The sequence below is a fragment of the Fusarium keratoplasticum genome, chromosome 5 (assembly GCF_025433545.1).
Source record: "Fusarium keratoplasticum isolate Fu6.1 chromosome 5, whole genome shotgun sequence".
In the NCBI taxonomy this organism is placed as follows: Eukaryota; Fungi; Ascomycota; class Sordariomycetes; order Hypocreales; family Nectriaceae; genus Fusarium; species Fusarium keratoplasticum.
This window is the reverse complement of record NC_070533.1, coordinates 156,524-177,422: the sequence shown is the minus strand read 5'-3', so window position 1 is coordinate 177,422 and position 20,899 is coordinate 156,524. Positions and strand designations below refer to the sequence as shown.

General features: G+C 51.1%; 9 protein-coding genes across 9 annotated transcripts; 5 read left to right on the top strand and 4 right to left on the bottom strand.

The window, feature by feature from the left end:
• Positions 1–531: 531 nt before the first annotated feature.
• NCS57_00673000 (NACHT domain-containing protein) lies at positions 532–3,426 on the top strand (the record flags this gene model as incomplete). The annotated part of the gene is made up of 3 exons (XM_053056609.1): positions 532–953; positions 1,013–2,618; positions 2,671–3,426. 3 exons carry the CDS (start codon positions 532–534, stop codon positions 3,424–3,426), a joined length of 2,784 nt encoding a protein of 927 aa, XP_052912804.1.
• Positions 3,427–4,953: 1,527 nt separating this feature from the next.
• On the bottom strand, positions 4,954–6,488 carry NCS57_00672900 (uncharacterized protein; the record flags this gene model as incomplete). The annotated part of the gene is made up of 3 exons (XM_053056608.1): positions 4,954–5,305; positions 5,357–6,302; positions 6,359–6,488. 3 exons carry the CDS (start codon positions 6,486–6,488, stop codon positions 4,954–4,956), a joined length of 1,428 nt encoding a protein of 475 aa, XP_052912803.1.
• A 701-nt stretch (positions 6,489–7,189) lies between these two features.
• Positions 7,190–8,357, top strand: NCS57_00672800 (uncharacterized protein; the record flags this gene model as incomplete). The annotated part of the gene is made up of 3 exons (XM_053056607.1): positions 7,190–7,512; positions 7,569–7,929; positions 7,980–8,357. The coding sequence occupies 3 exons, from the start codon at positions 7,190–7,192 to the stop codon at positions 8,355–8,357; spliced, it is 1,062 nt and encodes a 353-aa protein (XP_052912802.1).
• A 1,300-nt stretch (positions 8,358–9,657) lies between these two features.
• NCS57_00672700 (SET domain-containing protein) lies at positions 9,658–11,586 on the bottom strand (the record flags this gene model as incomplete). Its single annotated transcript, XM_053056606.1, has 1 exon — positions 9,658–11,586. The coding sequence occupies one exon, from the start codon at positions 11,584–11,586 to the stop codon at positions 9,658–9,660; it is 1,929 nt and encodes a 642-aa protein (XP_052912801.1).
• A 1,148-nt stretch (positions 11,587–12,734) lies between these two features.
• NCS57_00672600 (uncharacterized protein) lies at positions 12,735–14,024 on the top strand (the record flags this gene model as incomplete). The annotated part of the gene is made up of 1 exon (XM_053056605.1): positions 12,735–14,024. One exon carries the CDS (start codon positions 12,735–12,737, stop codon positions 14,022–14,024), a length of 1,290 nt encoding a protein of 429 aa, XP_052912800.1.
• A 126-nt stretch (positions 14,025–14,150) lies between these two features.
• Positions 14,151–15,785, bottom strand: NCS57_00672500 (uncharacterized protein; the record flags this gene model as incomplete). The annotated part of the gene is made up of 2 exons (XM_053056604.1): positions 14,151–15,619; positions 15,671–15,785. 2 exons carry the CDS (start codon positions 15,783–15,785, stop codon positions 14,151–14,153), a joined length of 1,584 nt encoding a protein of 527 aa, XP_052912799.1.
• A 463-nt stretch (positions 15,786–16,248) lies between these two features.
• On the top strand, positions 16,249–17,493 carry NCS57_00672400 (uncharacterized protein; the record flags this gene model as incomplete). The annotated part of the gene is made up of 3 exons (XM_053056603.1): positions 16,249–16,284; positions 16,521–16,588; positions 16,656–17,493. 3 exons carry the CDS (start codon positions 16,249–16,251, stop codon positions 17,491–17,493), a joined length of 942 nt encoding a protein of 313 aa, XP_052912798.1.
• Positions 17,494–17,977: 484 nt separating this feature from the next.
• NCS57_00672300 (uncharacterized protein) lies at positions 17,978–18,461 on the top strand (the record flags this gene model as incomplete). Its single annotated transcript, XM_053056602.1, has 3 exons — positions 17,978–18,148; positions 18,215–18,288; positions 18,338–18,461. 3 exons carry the CDS (start codon positions 17,978–17,980, stop codon positions 18,459–18,461), a joined length of 369 nt encoding a protein of 122 aa, XP_052912797.1.
• A 588-nt stretch (positions 18,462–19,049) lies between these two features.
• NCS57_00672200 (uncharacterized protein) lies at positions 19,050–20,738 on the bottom strand (the record flags this gene model as incomplete). The annotated part of the gene is made up of 7 exons (XM_053056601.1): positions 19,050–19,327; positions 19,388–19,487; positions 19,534–19,640; positions 19,698–20,129; positions 20,181–20,442; positions 20,497–20,599; positions 20,653–20,738. The coding sequence occupies 7 exons, from the start codon at positions 20,736–20,738 to the stop codon at positions 19,050–19,052; spliced, it is 1,368 nt and encodes a 455-aa protein (XP_052912796.1).
• Between the last annotated feature and the right edge of the window lie 161 nt (positions 20,739–20,899).

Below are 20,899 nucleotides of genomic sequence, written 5' to 3'. Positions count from 1 at the left end.
AAGCCGGCCACTCGCCCAGCATCCTCTCTCTTCCCGCCTGGGTCTTGGCGGCAGATTTGAGAAATGCGGTCTTGCGGTGAAGGGGTAAAATAAAGACATTCTCTGGTTGGTTATTTGCTAAACTCAGGCTCCGGAAGTGCGAGGGACCTGAGCATGATCTGATAAATTATTGCAAGTCGGTAGACTCAGATAAAATACTTGAGCATCTGTGCCATTTCCGTTGGACTTATCTATTCTAGAGTGGCTAATCTGTAGTAATATTCGAACAGGCAACTAAATTATGAGCGTTGTGTGAAGTTTACGGCGTAGTTTACATCGCACCTGTGGACTTTTGCTCTCACCAAAGCCTCAGGTATCCATGCAGACAGACCCTGCATTGCTAAGCGCCGAGACAGATCGACAAAGCACCGTAGGTCCTGAGCCATAAAGGTGGGAGACAAGGCTGGCGCCCTCGGCGTGATACCTTCCCTCCCCCTTTTCACCCTCTTTCCCGGGCCCAATCGCCCTTTTCCCCTGTCGAGTCTGCCTATCATGGCGGAAGTGCTGGGCTTGGTCTCCAGCTGCCTCACCATCATTGAGTTGTCGGCCAAGATCGTCGGGTGGTGTGTCGAGTATTCGGCCTCCGTCAAAAATGCCGCGGCGGATATCCAACGCCTGCAAAGGCAGGTTGAGGCGCTGCGGGTAATAGTTCAGGGCCACCGGAATCTCCTCGAGGGACACAATGGCGTCAAACTCTCCGTGTCAAACAACGTACGCCAGGCTGTTGATGCCTGCTGTGGACATCTTTTCCAGGTTCACGAGAAGCTGAAGCCAAGAAAAAGACATTCTGCCAGGAACCTGCTGGGAATTCGAGCCCTTACATGGCCTTTCAGCAGTTCAGAAGTGGTCAAACTAATCAGCGATATCCAATCCTGGATGGACATCATGGATGCAGGTCTGCAAATTGATCAGTGGTATATTGCGCCCCCGATACTCTTATGCACACTACAGAGCCACTCTAATGTCTTTCCAGCGCCATCATTCTCGATACCAATCAACAGATGGTCCTCTCCAAACTCCCCACAGCCTCAGGCGCATCTTACAACTCGCACCAGAATGAACACGCTCCAAGATGCCACCCCGAAACCAGGCTCGACCTTCTCTCCCAAATACACCAATGGGCTCAAGATCCTCAGACAAAACCACTGTACTGGTTGAATGGCATGGCAGGGACTGGGAAATCGACCATTTCGCGGACCTTGGCCGCGTATTTTGATTCTATAGGAAGCCTCGGGGCCAGCTTTTTCTTCAAAAGAGGCGAGCATGATCGCTCAGCTTCTACACTTCTATTCTCGACCATCGCATATCAACTTGCCTATGCGTATCCCGCCGCCTTGCCTCATATCATCCAAGTCCTTGAAACTGAGCCATCCATCTCGCAAAAGCCTCTCAAGGAGCAGTTTCAAAGGCTTGTTGTGGGGCCCCTGTCTCGGATCCAAGCACAATCACAGAGCCTCATTATCATCATCGATGCCTTGGACGAGTGTGACTCGGACCAGGATATCAGGATCATCATATCCGCCTTTACACAGGCGAACAGCCTGAACTCAGCTAGACTCAAGGTTCTCGTTACCAGCAGACCAGAGCTGCCCATCCGGCTCGGGTTCTCAGGTCACGAGGGTGTCTACGAAACACTGATCCTACATGAGGTTCCTCCGCTTCATGTGGAGACCGATCTCTTCATATATCTGATGCATGAAGTCAAGCTCATCAGGGATTCGTTCAACCGAACTGTACCTCTCCATCGACACTTGTCACTGGATTGGCCCAACCCGCTACATATTGCGATTCTTGCGCGGAGTGCGTCTCCGCTGTTCATCATTGCGGCCACGATGATGCGTATCATCGGGGATCGTGTCTTGGGCAGCCCAGACGACCAACTCACAAGGATCTTGGATGATCTCACTCTCCGTAGCGACATTGGTGGCAATATCAGCGCCACGTACCTTTCTGCACTGAGCCCAATTGTTGCTGGCCGCTCCAGCCGAGATAAAGATTACATCCTCCAGCAATTCCGTGCCATCATCGGGCCCCTGATTCTTCTACAGACGCCGCTCTCTATAGGATGCCTCGGACGCCTGCTAGATATTCCCCACAACCTTATCGACCAGACGCTCGACTCACTACATTCCGTGCTCAACATCCCTAACATACCCGGCGGTGTTGTGCGGCTCTTTCACTTGTCCTTTCGCGACTTCCTGCTGAACGCCGAGAACCCGGGTAGCACCGATTTCCAGATCAATGAGGCCAACACCCACAAAGAACTGGCATTCCAGTGTCTAGATCTGCTGATGACACGAACTCCCCTGCACAAGAACATCTGTAATTTCCAGTGGCCTGGGACCCCATGTTGTGGCATCAGCACCGAGTTTAAAATGCATTGTCTGCCAGCGGAGGTGCAGTACGCGTGCCTCTACTGGGTCCATCATCTGAGGAACAGCCAGGTTCGGATCCATGACGGCGACCGAGTACACGAGTTCCTCAAGATACATTTCCTCCACTGGTTGGAAGCACTCAGTATTCTCGGCCGAGTTTCTGAAACAATTACTCAAATCTCCATGTTGCAAAGCCTGGCGCAGGTATGTTCAAACTGCAAGAGTACTAACCTTGACCAATACTAATTCATAACAGTTCGAAGCAGCATCGGAAGTGCTCTCTTTTCTCGAAGGAGCAAGGCGTTTCATCTTGGCTCACAGACACATTGCCTCCCGGGTGCCATTGCAGCTCTATTCTTCGGCACTCATCTTCAGTCCGGTGAATAGCGTCATCCGCCAAACTTTTGTAGAGGACATGCCACCATATATTACTCTCTTTCCCAAGGTGGACCAAGATTGGTCCGCTGCTTTGATGTCGCTTGAAGGCCACCAAGCCATGGTCTTTGATGCGGTCTTTTCCCCTGACTCACGGCTTCTAGCGTCTGCATCGGACGATGCGACGGTGCGAATCTGGGAGGCCGGCACAGGAGAGCATCTTCAAACGCTTGAAGGACACGACAACAGCGTCTACTCTGTTGCCTTCTCTCATGACTCCAAGTTCCTAGCATCCGGCTCAAAAGATTGTACCGTCAGACTTTGGTCAGTACAAACCGGCGATCAACTTGAAACATTTACAGGTCATAATAACACGGTACGCTCCGTTGTCTTTTCTCCTGACTCAAGGACTGTTATTTCCGGGTCAGATGATACTTATGTTCGAGTCTGGTCGGTTGCCACCGCTGCGGCCGTTCACACCCTGGAAGGCCACACTTCGCCAGTCGAGGTGTGTGCCTGCTCACCAAGCGGAAATCTGATTGTCTCAGGGTCATTGGATGACTATATCCGAGTTTGGTCAATCCACAGCGGCCAACATATTCGAAGCCTAAACAGCCACGAGAGGGGAGTTACATAGTGGCCTTTTCATCAGATTCATGCCGGATTGCGTCGACATCGCGGAATGGAATAGTTCGTATCTGGTCAGTTGAAGGAGGTGGCTGTCTGCAAGTGTACAACGAGCAACAGGACCGCATCTTCTCGGCTGCCTGGTCACCAAACCTCGAAATGATGGCCATGGCGTCGAGAAGAGACATTCACTTCCGTCAGTTCTCACCGACCGAAGAAACGTGGAGCATAAACGCCCACAACGCCACCTCAGCATTTTTCTCATCCGACTTAAGGCTGATCGCGTCCGGTTCCTTCGACGGCTGCGTGCGGATCTGGTCTACAACTCCACGGGCTTCCACGAGTATTTCGGACGACCAAATACTATCAGTCCACTTTGTGGCAAACTCGAGCCTCATAGCGGCAAGATCACGCACAGAGATCAGTCTTTGGTCCGCTGACACGGGAGGTCGCCAATCAATACTTGAAGGGCGCATTGAATGGGGGGAACTGACAGAATTCTCTCCTGATACGACTCTCTTGGCTGCGGCGTCAGCAGATGGCCTCGTCCGGATCTGGTCGACAGAGACGGGGAAGTGTGTACACACACTGGTTAGTGCCAGCAACCACCCTCGTTATCTTGCTTTTGCAGCCGATTCACGCCGGCTGGTGGCTGTACACAAGAATGGAATCATCGAGGGCTGGCAATGGGAGAAGGGAACCTACGAGCGAATCTTCCTCCGGTGTTTTGAACTGCCGAAATTCCACAGCCTGGCCGTAGCACCCAGGATGGAATTCCTAGCCTTGACGGTTGGAAAGGGAATTCTCATCTGGGAAATAGGCGAGCATGACTATCTGCTACGATCCGCTGGCTATGCCCGCTTGATTGCCTTTTCACAGGACTCAAACCTCGTTGCATCTGTCCAGGGAACTAGTGGATACATCACCATTTGGTCGGTTCGAAAACGCCAATGTTTAAAGCAAATCCCATTAGCCTGTAACATATACAGCCTCTCGTTCAGTCCTGACAACACCACTTTATACACGACAAGTGGCCCATTTTCATTGAACGAAACTACACTCGTCGCTGGGGAGCTATCATTAACGTCAACCGAAGTACCAGAAACGAACAGCAAGTTCACTCTCAGTGCTGATAGGTCTTGGATCCTGTATTCGGGACAAAACCTCCTGTGGCTTCCCTCTGAGTCTAGACCTCGTGATGGGTATTTTGGGCAGCTCTTCTATGTCATTGGAGAATCTACTATTGTCTTGGGGTGCTCTATAAAGGATATCATGGTTATCAGATTTTCAAATCAGTGGTTATAATTTGGGGGGTGGCACGCCTGGTTGAGTGGCAGGTGGGAGACATCAGCGGTGACAATCTAACGACATCGTCACGGTAGGAGTTAGGGGAGTCAAAGGCAAAGAATACTTCTGGCAACAGGCAGCCAATAAGATAGTGACCGGCTAACTATGCCTGTCTTATTGAAGAGGGAAATGACCTGATTAGGTGCATTAGTCCCTGGAAAACTTGACTCTCATAGCTTTAGGTAATAGATCATACGCTAGCCGTAATAATAGCCGGCGACTTGTCAGAACTTTCAGCCACTGGGCTTGATGAACCATCGGACCGTTCCTGGTCTTGGATCTCATCGTCTTTACCCTCTAGAGCAGCACTCTTCCAAGCCACATAACAGGTGAAGGGGACACTGGCAGCAAAAACAGCAAACGAGACGGCCAGGTTCGTCATTAGCGACACATTCTCCTTGGACCCGATGCCATATGCACAAGCGAAACCCAGACTCTCGGCCGATCGCAGGATACCGCTGGTGTATGCGAGAGTATCGACATCGTTGTTATAAAGCCCTAGGATCCAGTATGTCCACACAACAGAGGCATTCCCCGCAATGCTGTCCGGTTGTCAGTGTATTTTTCTTTGGGGCGAAGTGTTTCAAACCTACCTAAAGAGACAATAGCCAACGATGGCCTTGGCATAATCAGGGGAATAAATGTCGAGGATAGGAGTTGGCATTCGTGACTGGAGGTTTGCCTGCATGTAAAAATTGAAGATCCATTGCACCACAAATACCAACAGCATAGAGTACCATCCCACGTTGCATAAGATTCGCTTGCTCTTGAATACCTTCTGGGAATCGAGCAAACGTCCCCATCCAATGGTTGAAGCTATACCGCACATGGTCTGGACAAAGCCAGCCAGTGCGCGACCTCTGACGGTGAAGTAAACCGCGAGGTAGTTGCCTTGGTATGTGTAGCTCCAGCGGACCGTAATGAAGATTGGCATAAGCCAGACAATGTGTCGAGATTTGAGGGCCTTCCACAGTCCAGCAAATCCCTCCTTCAGGGGGATACGGGATTGTCCAGAGCTGAACGTGGGCTTGGTGCCATCCGTTCGGATGAGTTTATTCGGGGGGGATATAGTCAAAGAAAGCGGTAGTCCAATACATGAAAGACCGATCATGGCAAGATAGGTATTCGTTGAGACGCTACCTTGTTGCGAGTCGTGAATATTGAGGGCCAGCTGAATGGAGCTTCCGATGACAGTACCAACAAGTCCAATTGCCATCCACAAGCTGATGTACAGACCTCGTCTATTGTCTTCCGGATACGCAACGGCGATGGCTGCCTCGGAAGTCCATAGGGCAGCAGCAGAGAAGCCGCAGGTCACAGCTCCGAAAAGGAGAAACCACTGTGTTCCGTAGACGCTGTTGCAGTATAGTGCGCCGAAGTAAGGGAGATATCCAATCGTGCCGATGACGAGAATCCACTTCAAGCTGAGTCTATTGCCGAGGACGGCAAAGATTGGGCTGAATATGATCATGATGACATACGTGATGACATTGGCGGCGTTGACAAAATAAGGGGTTGCCAGACCACCGGCGCCCATGCCTGTGAATTCAACAGTCAGTGGAGGAGTCTCATGGGTCAAATACTGATTGACCTACTGGCTAAAGCAGTCCATATGCCCTGTTGACTGAAGCTCACAATGCCCAAGATGACTGCCTGGTATAGCGTGCCTCGGTACCAACGCCTGAGCGTCTCAGGCCAAGAATGAGAGGTGCTATCGGTACCCATGATAAGTGAGTTTTGTCGACGGTGAAGAGGATGGTGAGAGAATGGTAGGTCAAGTGATTGATGGGTGTATTTATCTCTTTTCCTCCCACCTCCAAATCGTGCCTGTCAGGGCTGGTGGAACCACTAATTAGTTTGTGGGATGCCCCAGGACCTAAACGAGCTGAGGTCCCTCTTGTCCAAGTCCCCCATCCACACCGTTTCACGACCTTGGGTCATCACGCAATCAGGAACTAAAATTCTGTGCTAAACCGTGGGTTTGGAGGCTTTGAGCCGTGGATCTGGTCTTCTAAGCGCGAGTAAGGGAAGTGAGCCTTGGTAAGTGGGGGATACTATCTGTGGAAGGCTCACATGTTGTGCCTCCCAGGGATTAGTGAAGGCGCGAAATCTTTGACTGTAGGGGTTCCCTGCCATTGTGGGATTTCGCAATTTGTTGTAGATATTGCAAATCCCTGGTCAGAGGAGTCCTGGCATGTGGCTCTCCGGACGAACAGGAACCGAAAGAGGAACGTACCGCACGGATGTCCTCATGGGCAGCTTGTGGATACACGCACGATACAGCACAGCACAACTCAGGGTTTGACTCCTTTCGCCCTGGGGTTGATCTATCCAGGGTTTATCAGACTCCTTGAACGATAAATACCACACATCAAGAATCGCCACAGCCCATGATAGTCGGGGATGCATCACCGCGAACAATCGTGATGGCCCCAGCACCAACTGCTCCTCAGGAGGTAGCACCTGCTCTGCTCACGCCTCCAGCCAACAAAGGTTCTCACAGTCTCTCTTTCGATGCTTCTAAGCATTTGCACTTCGAGCCGCCCTCTCGGGTCTGGTCTCTGCAGGATCTGGGCTACCCAGATAGCCAGGGCATCTCGCCAATCGGTGTGACTGAACCATTTCGTCTCTTCTCCGAAGAAGCCATCGGAGAAATGAGAAGAGAACTGTTTACGAACAAGCAGATATGGTCCTCACATCGGTTCTCGAGCAAGTATGCTGAATGCCAGCTTCGAGGATATGCCCGCGAGTAAGTCCACCCTCACAAGGAGGACAGCATTTCCCTTAGCTAACAGTATATACAAGACATGCACCGTTCATTTACAATGCTTGGAAAGATTCGGAAACGCTGCGCATCATTTCCACCTTAGCAGGCATCGACGTGGTGCCTGTTATGGACTACGACATCGCCCATATCAACATCTCGGGCCCAAGTATCCCGCATCTATCTCCCCTAGAACAAGATCGAAACAGAGAACTCGTTCAAGAGAAAGAGATCAAGAAGCCAAAGGTGGAGGACAAGAACGATGCGATTGTCAGCTGGCACAATGATAGCTATGCATTCGTGTGCGTTACCATGCTCTCGGACTGCACGGGTATGACTGGAGGCGAGACAGCGTTGAAGACGGCTGACGGCAGTGTTATCAAAGTTCGAGGACCTCAAAGAGTAAGTCCATGAGATAAAGATACGATTTATACACGCTCACACCTGGCTAGGGCTACGCTGTTGTTCTTCAGGGGCGATACATCGATCACCAAGCTCTCCGAACTCTGGGAGGCTCGGAGCGAGTCAGCATGGTTACCGCGTTCCGAGCGCGAACCTGGGCAATCCGAGATGACACTGTTCTTAAGCTGGTGCGACCCATCTCCAACATTGATGAGCTGTACTCCGAGTACGCACAGTATCGGTTCGAGATGCTGGAGAACCGGTTCAGAGCTTGTCGAGAAGGGCTGGATAGAGACATTGAACGCAAAAGCCCATTTGATGTGTCAGGTGCCAGGGCTTTCATCAGAGCACAGGTGGAATTTCTAGAGCAGATGGAAAAGGAGATCCTAGAGGAGGATGACTGGAAGAAGATATATGATGGATCTTGATGGCTTTACCATATTTTAGAATACTACACGATTGCACCTATCGAACTGAGCGAGTGTGAATCTTGACGATGCGTGCTCGTCGACATGTGTGTGTGTGCTACTCGTTCACAAGCCCCCTTTTCCCGGGGCGGGTTGACCCTGAAAATCCGTAACGTCTCAGCGCTAGCACTTGAGTCTCGGGTTGAAAATTTTGCTTCCCACCAGACCCGGAACCTCGACTAAAAGGAGACAGCGATCGGATCCTTTCGGGCAAGGATAGGACGAATCACGGAGCTAGTCAATTCCGTCATCCTACCCCCGTTGAAGGGCCCTCATTCTTTTTACCCTTTTCAATATTCTCCACTTGGGATGGGCTGCCTGTTAGCTTTGAGCCATAGCCATTAGCATCCAAGCGGGTGAATGAGAGCGTCGCTAGTCTGGCCCAACCAACCCACCTGAAGTGATCGGCTGGGCAGTCCTTTCACTGACTTGGCACAGCCCATTCTCGTCATTTTTTCCAAGCCCCATGGTTTCTATCTTGGTATAGCCAGTCCGCGAATTGGGCGCGTGCGTGATTCTAGATTGACACCGCCTCGGCGTAACTCGACGGTCAAGGAGGGGACGGAAGAGTAGGGGATCCGCCCCTGAAACGGAATTCCGAGGGCAAATTTTCCGACATCGGGATTCGCAAGTCCTCCCATGATGCTCATGTTCCATGTCTCGAATGCCCGTTCCTGACCCGTCGTTGGAGGCATAAGAAACGATCATCGAAGCACCAAAGCCTGACTATTATGAGATCCCCTGGATGATCCCTTTCTAGATACACTAGGCTGAGCTCAGAGGGTAGAATCATGCTGCTAAGTGACGCTGGAGTAGCCCGGAAAGAAGAGGTGACAAGTGCGCATGTGTGCAGGTAGTTTGATCAAGGCGCTCCGTGAACAAATTATTAATATCCCTGTTAAATATCTCTCTTGTTCTAGATATAGTATCATGACTCTAAGAAACAGAGTACGCATATCAAATATTCTTCTACCTGTATTATAAAACGCGCAAGAATACATGCCAGTTCTAGACTCTCTGTTGTCCTTCAAGAAGTTGTAGACTTGTCGTCAAGCGTGGGTCACGTTCAGCTTGCGCACGGGCCGCTATTGCAAAACAGCATCAGCGGCCCGTGCACTCACTTGACAATCCCGAGCTGCACAAAGAGTTGCAACTTCAATGTTGAGATAGGAGACGTGAAAATAATAAATATACCAAAATTAAAATGAGGGTATTTACTCATATATATTTCTTCTCTATGACTAATAGCCTATATTCTACGTTAAGAAGGAACTTGGCATCCCTCGCATTCACATCGTAGCCCTTGATTGCGCAAAAAGGCCTTGCCAAAATTGATGGTAATCTGCTCCCCATGTCGTATGTCCCTTGTAGCCTCGACAGCCATAATCCATCTTCCAGACGCTCGGCGAGGTATCATTCTTGCCGAGGAACGGCATGAGTGGTTCAAGTTCCGGAAAGTACTGGCCACCCCTCCAACGTCAATCTGACAAACAATGGGATCACCGCGAATGTCAAAACGTCGCATCTCCACAATCCAGAGTGAATTGTGCGGGTGTGTATCAGCTGGGACCAGGCGACCAGTTAGTTGCCCGAGGACATCCCCTTTGCGGCAGGCTAGGTCGCCTTCATGCAGGGCGATGGCTTGCAGGCCTATTCCTTGTTTTCCGAACGACTTGACCTGGGGTCTGCAAGCGGCACCCACTCTTGTCTGACGACAGGAGCAATTGCCATCGCCGTCACAAAAATCGCATTGCTTGTGAGAAGATGGAATAAGAAGCGGGTGAGCGGGCCAGGACCAGTCTTCAGGCCAGCCTGGGGGGTTGGGGGCGTCGACAAAGTCCCCCCCATCAAAAAGACACTCCTCACAGCTGGGTTGAGGTTGTACGAGAGAGAGTACATCCGTCTCGGGTAGATGCCCATGCCATTTGTGCAACTCGGGCTGGTTCTTCTCCCATACGAACTCTGCGTCCTCTCTAGTACCCATTACCATGTCCTGAAACGCCGCGGCTGCTTCTGTGAGGCGACCCACGAACGGATTGCTAATCATGTGTAGAAACATGTCCAACTCGCTCCCCTTCATGTTGAGGAAGTCTTTTGCTGAGACGCCATACGGCTGTTCGGCTTTGAGCGGTATCAAGCTCAAAAGTCCGACATACTGCCCACAGATCGAACGCCAAGAGCGCCCTTGCCTGAGGTACTGGAAGAATCTTGGCCGTTCTGCTTCTCCCCACCCAAACTTGTTCATGGCTTGTTTGATTTGATCACCGTCGGCTCGTAGTCGTCCAGCCTTAGTCCCATCAACAGCCTCCGCAATGTGGAACTGTACGAGTCGTGTGATGAAGGTGCTGGCGGCTGTCCGCCCCGTCAAGACTCGAAGCGTCCTTGTTAACTCCAAGGCTCGCTCAAGACCAGATGTGTGAACTCGCAAAAGTCCCATTTCGGTCTCGCGAGATCGTCTCGTGTGGATGAGAGCGCAAAACTGCCGTATGGCTGGACCGCCTTGGACAGCAGCTACTCGACGGAGCATGGCGGTAGTTGGGGGGTCGGCGATTGAGAAGGTGGGGATTCGAGACAGTTTATCGCGGTTTTTGATCTTGTAGATGAGCTTTCTCACGTCCATTGGCATGTAATTCGAAGATGCTGTGTTGCGAGAGAGATGCTCGTCTTCGGACAGTTGCTCGTCACCTTGGCAGTGTCGCTTGTTGGCGCCAGGTTCATATTCAACATTGCCATCGCTTATTCCCGCCGAGGAAGGCAACCTCTTCCTTGGCCCCAATGCGCTAACCAGCGCAGGCACGGCATTGATGTTTGCGACGTAGGCGAGATCTGCTTGTGGCGGGGTTGGCACGTCGCCAATGGCACCTGTTTGTAAGGGGGTGTCAATCTCTTTCGACAATGTGGACGATACGCTACTAATGGAGGTGGGAGGGGTCGGAGATAGATCGTGTGAATGGTCGGAACTGCTCGGCCTTGAAGTCACGATGCTGTTGGTCATAGACGAAAGATCCGAGGTCAAGTGTAGTGTGTCGCGCGCGACCACGGTCAAATCGTGGAGGGTGATGGCCAACTCATTCCGTATCAGGCCATTTGGTGTTTCGAGAGTCGGCCGTAACGAAGCGAGGGATTTGACGAGACGTTGTGCTTTGTCGAGGAGCTCGTCAACGCGCTCGAGGCCTAAAGACATGGTCATGATAGGAGAGTGGTTGGAGGAGTTAAAAGGCAAAGGAATGGATGTTTCTGGCTAAGACGACTGATAAGATACACCAGGTAGTTAGTGGGCCGCTATACCTGTCTCATTCAAGAGGGTGATGACGTGATTAGGTGAGTCAGCACGTTCTCATACTACTTGTGAAGAGAAGGACAAATACCCTATACTTGTGTATTAAAAATGCAATGCCACTGAGTTGCTGGATGACCTAAGAGAAATGAGGGAGGGTAGAGCTTGGATGGTAGTGAGGAGCGAGGCAATTCTTTACTCAGCCCCCCGGCTGGAACATGTTTTTCCACCGAGATAATATTCCTACCTTAGAACCACCTTAGCATGTCTTTTTACGCGGATGAGTGGTGGGCGGGCCCTGTGTCCGCAGACGTTAATTATGACAATTGATAACTTGATTTATTGAACGTTCTTTTATTATACCTGTTTAAGCTCCCTGGATTCCCTATCTGCCCCTTAACGAACAACTGTAGACACAAAACCACCCCTCACGAGCGACCAGAACACTACAAGCCAGCCCACCAAATGAGGCCGAGCAGTATCACCTCCCCCATTAATCGTCCTGCTCTGCTAACCCAATACGTTTGGGAAATTGAAAGACAATGTTAATAAGCCGGAAGCCGGATTGCAAGCCCTGAAGTTGTCGGGGCTGGCTGAACGTATAACCTGATTGATACCTCAAGTTGGGCATGGGCCATACAGAACCATGTTCTCAGGCATGTGTTTTCTCTTTGTGTAATCGTAAAAGATGTTATCAATTCACCAGTCCCCATAATCTGATGCAAAGTTCGTATCTTGATCTCCAAGATCCACAATCTTCCCGACTCTTCCGAAGTTCCCGTTGAGCCCCGTTATATTCTGTTATCTTCGACGTCATTATGCTTCCTAACTCTTGTTTTGCCTTTTTATCGGGAAATTCCTCAGCTGGAAACTCAATTGATGATGAAGAATGTAAAATCCTCTCATGGCCATGATGTAATTGTTGCGCCATGGTAGATAACCGAGGTAATAGGTATGATCCATGACAATATAAGAGTTTTGATTGCAACCTGTGCAAAGGATCGTATCCCAAGGATCGCATCATCAACCAAGCTTCACTACCTACTTTTCAACCCTTCGCAATGGCTCCTGTAACAAGCTCCGATGTTCTCGAGTATGAAAAATCCATCTTTGATGCTGGACTCCACTTTGCTCGACCTTTTTTCACATTTCAGTCATCAGAATGGGAGCCTATGGCCAAGGATGTACTGTCGGCAACCTCGTGGGGCTACATCCACGGCAACTGCGGAGCTGGCTCAACCTATCAAAACAATCTCACCTCCTTCACACGCTGGTCCATTGTGCCTAGACGCTTGGTGCCTAGCCGAAAGGATGATGCTGGCAACGAGAGGTTTTCCGATACCACGACGACGGTTCTCGGTCAAACCCTGCCCTTCCCAGTTGCTATTGCGCCGATTGGTGTGCAAAAGATCTTCAATCCCGAGGGAGAGGCTGCTACTTCCCGAGCCACTGCCTCCCTTGGCATCCCATACATCCTGAGTACGGCGTCAAGCACAAGCATCGAGGATGTGGCATCCGCAAACGGCGCAGGTGCTCCCAGGTGGTACCAACTTTACTGGCCAAGCCGTGAGCATGACGATATCACCATCTCCCTCTTGAAGCGGGCCAAGGCTGCTGGCTACACTGCATTGTTCGTCACACTCGATACTTATGTGCTTGGATGGCGTCCCAGTGATCTGGACAATGGATACAACCCATTCATCCACCCAGATCATATCGGCGTGGAAATTGGGTTGACAGATCCTGTCTTCCAAAAGCAGTTCAAAGAAAAGCATGGATACGACATCTCTAGCGCCCCTAGTGGCGTGTACCAGTCAGCTCAAGGCGGAACAACCGGAGCCAGCCTTGGCCCGGCAGCCCGAGAATGGGCCAAAATTGTATTCCCCGGACACTCACACTCTTGGGAAGACGTTGAGTTTCTCAAGAAGCACTGGGATGGACCTATTGTTCTCAGGGGCATTCAGAGTGTGCACGATGCTAAGAAATGCGTTGAAGTGGGCGTCCAAGGAATTGTTGTGAGCAACCATGGCGGAAGACAGCAGGATGGTGGAGCCAGCAGCTTGGGAATGCTGCCGAAGATTGTTGATGCTGTTGGAGATAAGATCGATGTCATCTTTGACAGTGGTATCAGATGTGGTGCTGATATCATCAAGGCAATCGCTCTGGGGGCCAAGTGTGTTCTGGTCGGTCGACCCTATGCGTATGGGTTGGCACTAGGAGGAGAAGAGGGAGTCAGACATGTGCTTCGAGCCATGTGTGGTGATTTGACCATGAACATGCACCTTGCAGGTCTCCGTGACATACATGAAGTTACCAGGGATATCTTGGTCAAGGAGTCGGATCTTGTCTAACAAGGAGTCGAATGGTTCGAGTTTGATTCAATCTCTTTATAATAAGGCGGTACAATCCACGCCTTCTCTTCTGTTCCCCATTACAAATTCAATATCAAGTTCGCTATGCTCTATGCTTTTCATCCATCATTCCTCCTCACCAAGATCTCTTCGCCACACCTTGATAGGCATCTCTCCCAAGATGTGGTTCATGGTCTCTTCCCGTTTGAGCTCGAAGCCCGCAGGCAGAGCGAACTCGTACCTGTGTACAAGAGAGGCAAGACAAACAGCCTGCTCAAGGTAGGAGATGTTGCGGCCAATACAACCTCTGGCACCAGCTGAGAAGGTGATGAAGCAAGACTGAAGCTCCTTGCCCTTTTCACCGAGGAATCTCTCCGGAAGGTACTTTTCGGCCTCTGGGTAGACGGTCTCATCGCGATGTGCCACGAGAGCCGAGATGCCAACCGTGGTGTTGCCTGGGATGTACTGACCCATGATGGTTGTACCTTCAGGGGGAGTCTTGCGACCAAGACTTTGAGGAGTAGGAGGCCAAAGTCGAAGGGACTCATCCAGACAGGCTCGAAGGTAAGGAAGATGCTTCACCTTGTCGTAAGGAGCAACCATCTCATCGGGCTCCAAAACGGAGTCGATCTCATTTCGCAGGGTCTCCATCTTGTCAGGGTTGAGAAGGAGCTGGTAGAGGACGTTGGCAAGGGCGATGGCAGTAGTAACACTTCCGGCGTTCATCATGATGTTGATTTCGGCAACAACCTCGCCCCATTCGAGGCTGTGGGGGTTACCGCTCTTGTCCTCCATTAGGGCTTGGAAGAAGTCATCAAGCTTTTCACCGGCATTATAGCGTTGCAGTCGGAGGTTCGCCCGGCGGAGGACAATAGCATCCCAGCCTCGGCTCGATTCGGACATGCGTCTGTAGTAAGGAATGATGTTGGAAATCTTATCAAGCAGCTTGTAGTTATCGTAGCTCCAGAGGAGGAGAGATTGCTTGCGAGCAGTGGGATAGAGGCATTCTCGGAGGTTGGCTTCGAAAATGGCACCGTTCTTCTCCTGCGCCTCGACTCGATCATGACCTCGGTCAAGGAGGCCGAGTTTCTCGGAGAGACCAATGTCGGCAATGGCATCGAGCGAGAAGAAGTTGGACCACGCACGGAAGTCGACATTGACGTCCTCGGGGTTGGGGTACTTGACCCCCTTGGGCAAAGGAGCCGTGCAGCACTTTTCAAAGTGGTTCATCATTCTTTGCACCTTGTCGGCGACCTTGTATTCCCATTCCTCGAGGTTCTTGAGAGCGTAAGCGGAGGAGAGAACCTTTCGCTTTCGTGCGTGGTCGGGCTTGTCGACGACGTCGGCCAAGTGGAAATGAGTTCCAGCCGTGAGCACGTACGATTCGTCTTTGGTGCAGGGGGTGCCGTGACCGTATATGCCCTTGATAGCCTTGACGCTACCAAAGGACAAAGTGTTTGGGCCAGTTCGAAGGATTGGCTCCTTCTTGTGCATCTTGGCCATCGCGGAAGATCGGGCGCCTCCATGAGCGAGGATCATGAAGGGGAGGTTGGATATGCCCGAGAAGGTGGACATGTTTGGGAATCGTCGAAGGCCTGGGCGTGGTAAGTATTGAGGCAACACAGAAAGAAAAGAACGCATTTTACCTTTGGAGTCTCTGAGGTAAACAACAAATGGGTAGATTAGGAAGTAGATGACTGCGACAACCCCTAATGCCGCAGCATAGGGCGTGGTGCCCAGAGATGCGACCGAGACTGACATTTCTCTGGCCCAGATGAAGCCAATCGGTTGAACAAGACGATAAAAAAGAGGTTAGAGGAGAAATAGGCAACTGGGGAAAAAGCCGTCGCCACTTATGCTCAGAGAGCAGTAGAATTGTTCTAGAAAAGGAGTGCTGATCAGAATGGCAAACTACAACCACCGAGGCCATGGCAAGCGTCCTTTCTTATACATCTCGACTAGAATGTGGATGTCAGCCACCAAAGCCCCAATCTTGATCAAGATATTACCATGTTGGGCATCCCACGCTAGAGAGAGGGAGAGTCCATCCCGTGAGTCCCAGGGCTTCTCTCCGTCCCCCGCATTTACCCCGCCCCCGTCTCCGCCACGAGCTTGGACATTTTCCCTGCAGGTCAAAAAGGGATATAAACAGCGAAGCCCTGACTTTGAAGACCCGCTTCTCGACCCTTGCTCCCTTCTCTCTTCGTCCCGTCTTCTCGTTGCCATGCCGCCCACCGGTCCTCGGAGGCCCGGGTGTGAGGTAAGTCCCAAGTTGCCTATCCTGATCATCCGGGACTGATCGCCTTCCTAGAATTGCCGTGCGAGGCAAGTTGTCCCATCCCCTCTGATCTCACAGGTGACGACATTGTCTGACTGAATCCCATCTTGATAGACATCTGAAGTGTAAGTACCGAGCAGCTACACAGTTCAACATGTTCGTCGCGGGTACCCTGACTGGATTATCGTGCAGGTGACGGGGGAAAACCCTGCGCGCAGTGCGTCAAAAAGAACATTGACTGCAACCGAAATCTCAGGGTTCGCTTCCGGCACAAATCCAAGACCGGGTGAGTAGCCGGCTAGACCGGAACACGATGAGAGTACAAGATGCGACAATGCTGATTGATCCATCAGAGAGCCTCAGCCTGAGTTTTCAACCTCCCAGATCTGGTGCAAGACGGCTGGCAAGAGACTCAAGTTTCTCGATCAAAGTCTTGAGGTTGCTCGGTATTACGACGACGATGCCGAGTCGGATGGGGAATCACGACAACCCCTGCGACAGCAGAATCTTGATCGCAGCACCTCCCCGCCCGGTCCCGATCAACAGCCAGTAGCATCTCTCGAGACTGCTTCAAGTGCCGGTTCTGCGGGTCTTGCGCAGCAGACAGATCGCGATTACGTCTCACCCATTCAAGGGTCATCAGGGAGTTCTCCCCGACTCGATCCTGGCCTCTCACAACCGTCCATCTTCTCCTGCCAACGACTGCATCATGTGCCCTTGCCAGTACACGCTGGCAGCAGTATTGCGGCCTTAGGTGGGCCTCGTCAATACCACCCTTTCTCTAATCATAGCCCATCAAGCTCCAATACCTTTTCACATGATCAAACATCCACCAATGCCGAGCTACCACCTGCACCACTCAACAATCGCACCAGGGCGAAGCTATTCCGTCATTATATCAAATATATCGCGCCCGCATTCGACTCTTACGACCCAACCAGATACCTCTCAACATGCGTTCCGTCGATAGCTGCGACATGTCCCGCATTCCTCGAGCTGATCCTAGTTGTTGCCGCCGGACATCTTCATACTGTTCAAGGCGGTTCTCCAAACCTTGAACTCGATGTCTATAGGCGACAGCTGCCATCTCACGATGATTTCTTACAACAAATGGTCCAGTCAGGCATGGACATGTCACATCTCGATGTTGCCGTTTTACTCTATCATTTCTGCGAAAATCTTCAAGGTTAGACATCTTTCTCATTTGCGCTCAACTTGAAGGATAAATCCCTTCTTGTTTCTCTACCCAGTATTGTCCTAACTGTATGATCTGCAATGGGTTCACTAACCTATGCCCCCAGCCACCTCAGTGCATAACCATGGCTCATCAGACTTGATCCCCCCACATCTAGACATGTCCAGGCTGCATGTGTCCCCTCTCTTGACTCGAGTTCCCGTCACGTTTCATGATGCCGTAATGTGGGCATGTCTGAGACAAGAGTTGTTCCTGGCAGTTATGCACCAGGCCCCCATAGACCAAGACACCTACCGATCTGGCCTGGAACATCTCACTCATACTAGCGATGATTTTTCCAGGACGAACAGAATGCTGCTTAAGCTGATGGAAGTGGTCAGGTTTTGTTTTGGAGAGGGAAAGGATACGACCACCTACGATGAACTCCTCGAATCGACTGCCTCCTGGATGAGGAGTACGCCCGCTTCCTTTACTCCAGTCATGACACGACGAAAATGTAATGGGGCACCCTTCCCCGAGATCTGGCTGCTGAATGATTGCATTGCTGCGGGACTTCAGTACTACCATCTCTCAAGGATACTCTTGATTGTCCATGACCCTCGTGTACCTCGTCTCTGCCGAGCACGGAGAGAGGCATCTCGTTGGATTGATGTGAGTAAAGTGCAACCTTGCAACTTTGATACACGTTTTCTTCCATGCAGTTGCTGACCCGAACAGGCTCAGGTAAGGAACGATCTTGAGATTATTTGTGGAATCGCGGAGTCAATGAGTAAAATCAACCCGATGCACATGTAAGTATAGACTTTGCTTCTTTTGTTCAGCTAGCTAACCTCGCTCCAGAACCGCCTGCATGGCAATCTCCATGGTCGGAGATCGTTGTTCTCAAAGAAGTCAGCAAGGTGCCATCATCAATATTCTGGACAAAACGACCACAGAATATGGGTGGTCTACCGAACTTGCGTAAGTGGCCTTGGGTTCAGGAAGCGGTTTTCAAGACTAATGACCTGAATAGAAGGAAGCATCTCCTCGATTCGTGGGGATGGCCAACTAGGATGGAAGAGTGATGCTATCCCTGGGTGATGCGTCATTTAGCTGCTGTCAGGAGTCTTCTGTATGAATAGTATATCACGAATTGAAGGGTGTACCACAAGCTATGTCATTGTCACTTTTCTTTCAGCCCAAGGTCAGATAATCTAGTTTGGTGATTTTGATTACCTATTCATTCTCGGTTCCATTTTCAGGGCTTCTGATTACAATGAACTCATGTTGAATTATCGAAAGAGACCACATCATCTTTTCCTGAAGTAACATCAAAGATCCAATGCTCCTAGCCTCTCAATGTGTCCGTGGTGTGATGCTCGCTACCGTAGGGTAGCCAGTAGTCGATACGCGGTTAACCGATTCCGAGGTCAAGAACTTGCTGGAGTTGGCAGAAACCTTGTCTTGCCCCCACGAGGCTAAACCAAACCAGGTTTTGTGGCCTCGCTGAATATTTCCCTCCCAGTCTCTCAAGGAAATCAAGCCCGCACCTCGCTTCCTGACTCGCACTAGCCTACCCCAAATGAATCACGCTATTTTCTTCCCTGTCCATGGGGCTGCCTTGACCCCATACCCCAGGTTCCGGATCCCAGACCTGGTCCCCCGAGAACCTTTGGGCACTCAACTGATGCGGAGAAATGGAGACACTTTCCGGGATCCCCTTGTCGAGGCCCCAGTCCTTGCGTAGCTGTGCAGCCACCTCTCGTGTTGGCCACCCCATGGTATTCGACATGTCTTCTAGAAATCTAAAGACCTCTTGATGCTCACGCTCATCTTTGAGGTAGACTCCACCTGTTTTCAGCCAATGTTAGGCTCTGACAAACAAAAAAATGCGGAGTGATTTCAGCTTACAGGCGTATAATGTGTGATGTGCTGTAAAGTAGGCAGTGGGCAGATTAGGGTTGCTGATGGTCAGACCAAGTAATGTCCGCAAGTCTTTCCGTACTGCCTCCTGACTTCGGTCAGTAAAGTATCATCGCATATTTCCAGAAGCCTACATCTGAAGCTGCTCGTAAACGAATTGCATCAAATCCAGGCGTCCACAGCTGAGGGTCAAATATGTTGAGCAGCATCCGAGCAATGTAGTAATGCTGATACCCTAGAACTGCACACGGCAATCAGCAAACGTTTCTCCCTGGATGAACGTGAGGGGGTCAGGTACCCTGTATGTGGCGCGCCATCCATAGTGTAGGGAACCCAGACTTCTCGCCACCCTCTCGGGCTGGCGAATCGGGGGACCAAGACAAGACTTTCCACGGTGTTGTCTCATACCATCTCCTGAGGTCTTCTCCGAGCTCAGCCCATAGGGCAGGATCAAGTCTCGACTCTGGTCCAAAAGCGTATGCCAATACCCGACCGCAGATAAAGACCACTCGATTAGCTAGGGATTCGTCACAAGTATCGACAAAAGACTGAGAGTCCCGGTAACTGTCCATGTTGGTGCGGAGTGGCCGCGACCGCGTTAGAGACACATACATGTCCTGGCGTAGGACAACCCAGCTGGCTGCTTCTCCAAGTCCGCCTTGGGCTGCGAAGCGAAACTCGGAGTTGAGTAACCTTGAGCTACCTGTTAGATGAGTGCTCCCATCCATATCTAAAAAATGGTTAGTTTTTCCGCTACCCAAATTGAATCTGGCCAACTCACCCGTCATCTCTTCATATGAGCGCAAGATAACGATGCCCGCCAACACGTTCTCATTGACGGCCCCGATTGGGTCATCAAGAATGGGGATGAGGATACGCAACGCATGGCTATGATATGTCTCATGGCTATCATCGGGAATTCCGGTCTTCAGGCTTATCTGGCGAGACGAAAATGCAAGGATCGAATAGGCCAGAAAGGGGAAATGGCGAGCACGTTTGGGAACCTCTGTGCCAAAGTGTCGTGCCGGATCGCAGACGTCAAACTGGAGCTGAGGTTATCCCCATGATGCGGAGTAACTTGCCAAAGGAGATATTACCCATGGTGCTAGTTCATGTATGAAGTGCATAAAGTACTCGGCTTCCTTCCGGTTGTCCAGGGGTGGGCCGAAGCCGAACTCTGCAATAAACCCCGTCTCGGACCTAGTTGTGGATTAGCTCATCCAGCTTTCGGTGATGATGATGCAATGACAAACCCGGTCTCATCTTCCTCTAGAGGCTCGGCCACGGGGAGAAGTGATGGAAGGGGGTTAGACCATCCCTGGCCTATCGAGGCAGCCATCTGCACGCACCCAAGCTGCACAGGCCACGAGCAAGTGGTGATGGTTGGAGAGTGCAGATGTTGTTTGGATAATAAGCGGACCGCCGAGTTGGAGTCCAGGTAATGAAACCACGTTATATCAGGCCCGTGCCACGCTTACCGCACAACCACAGGGCGGCTTG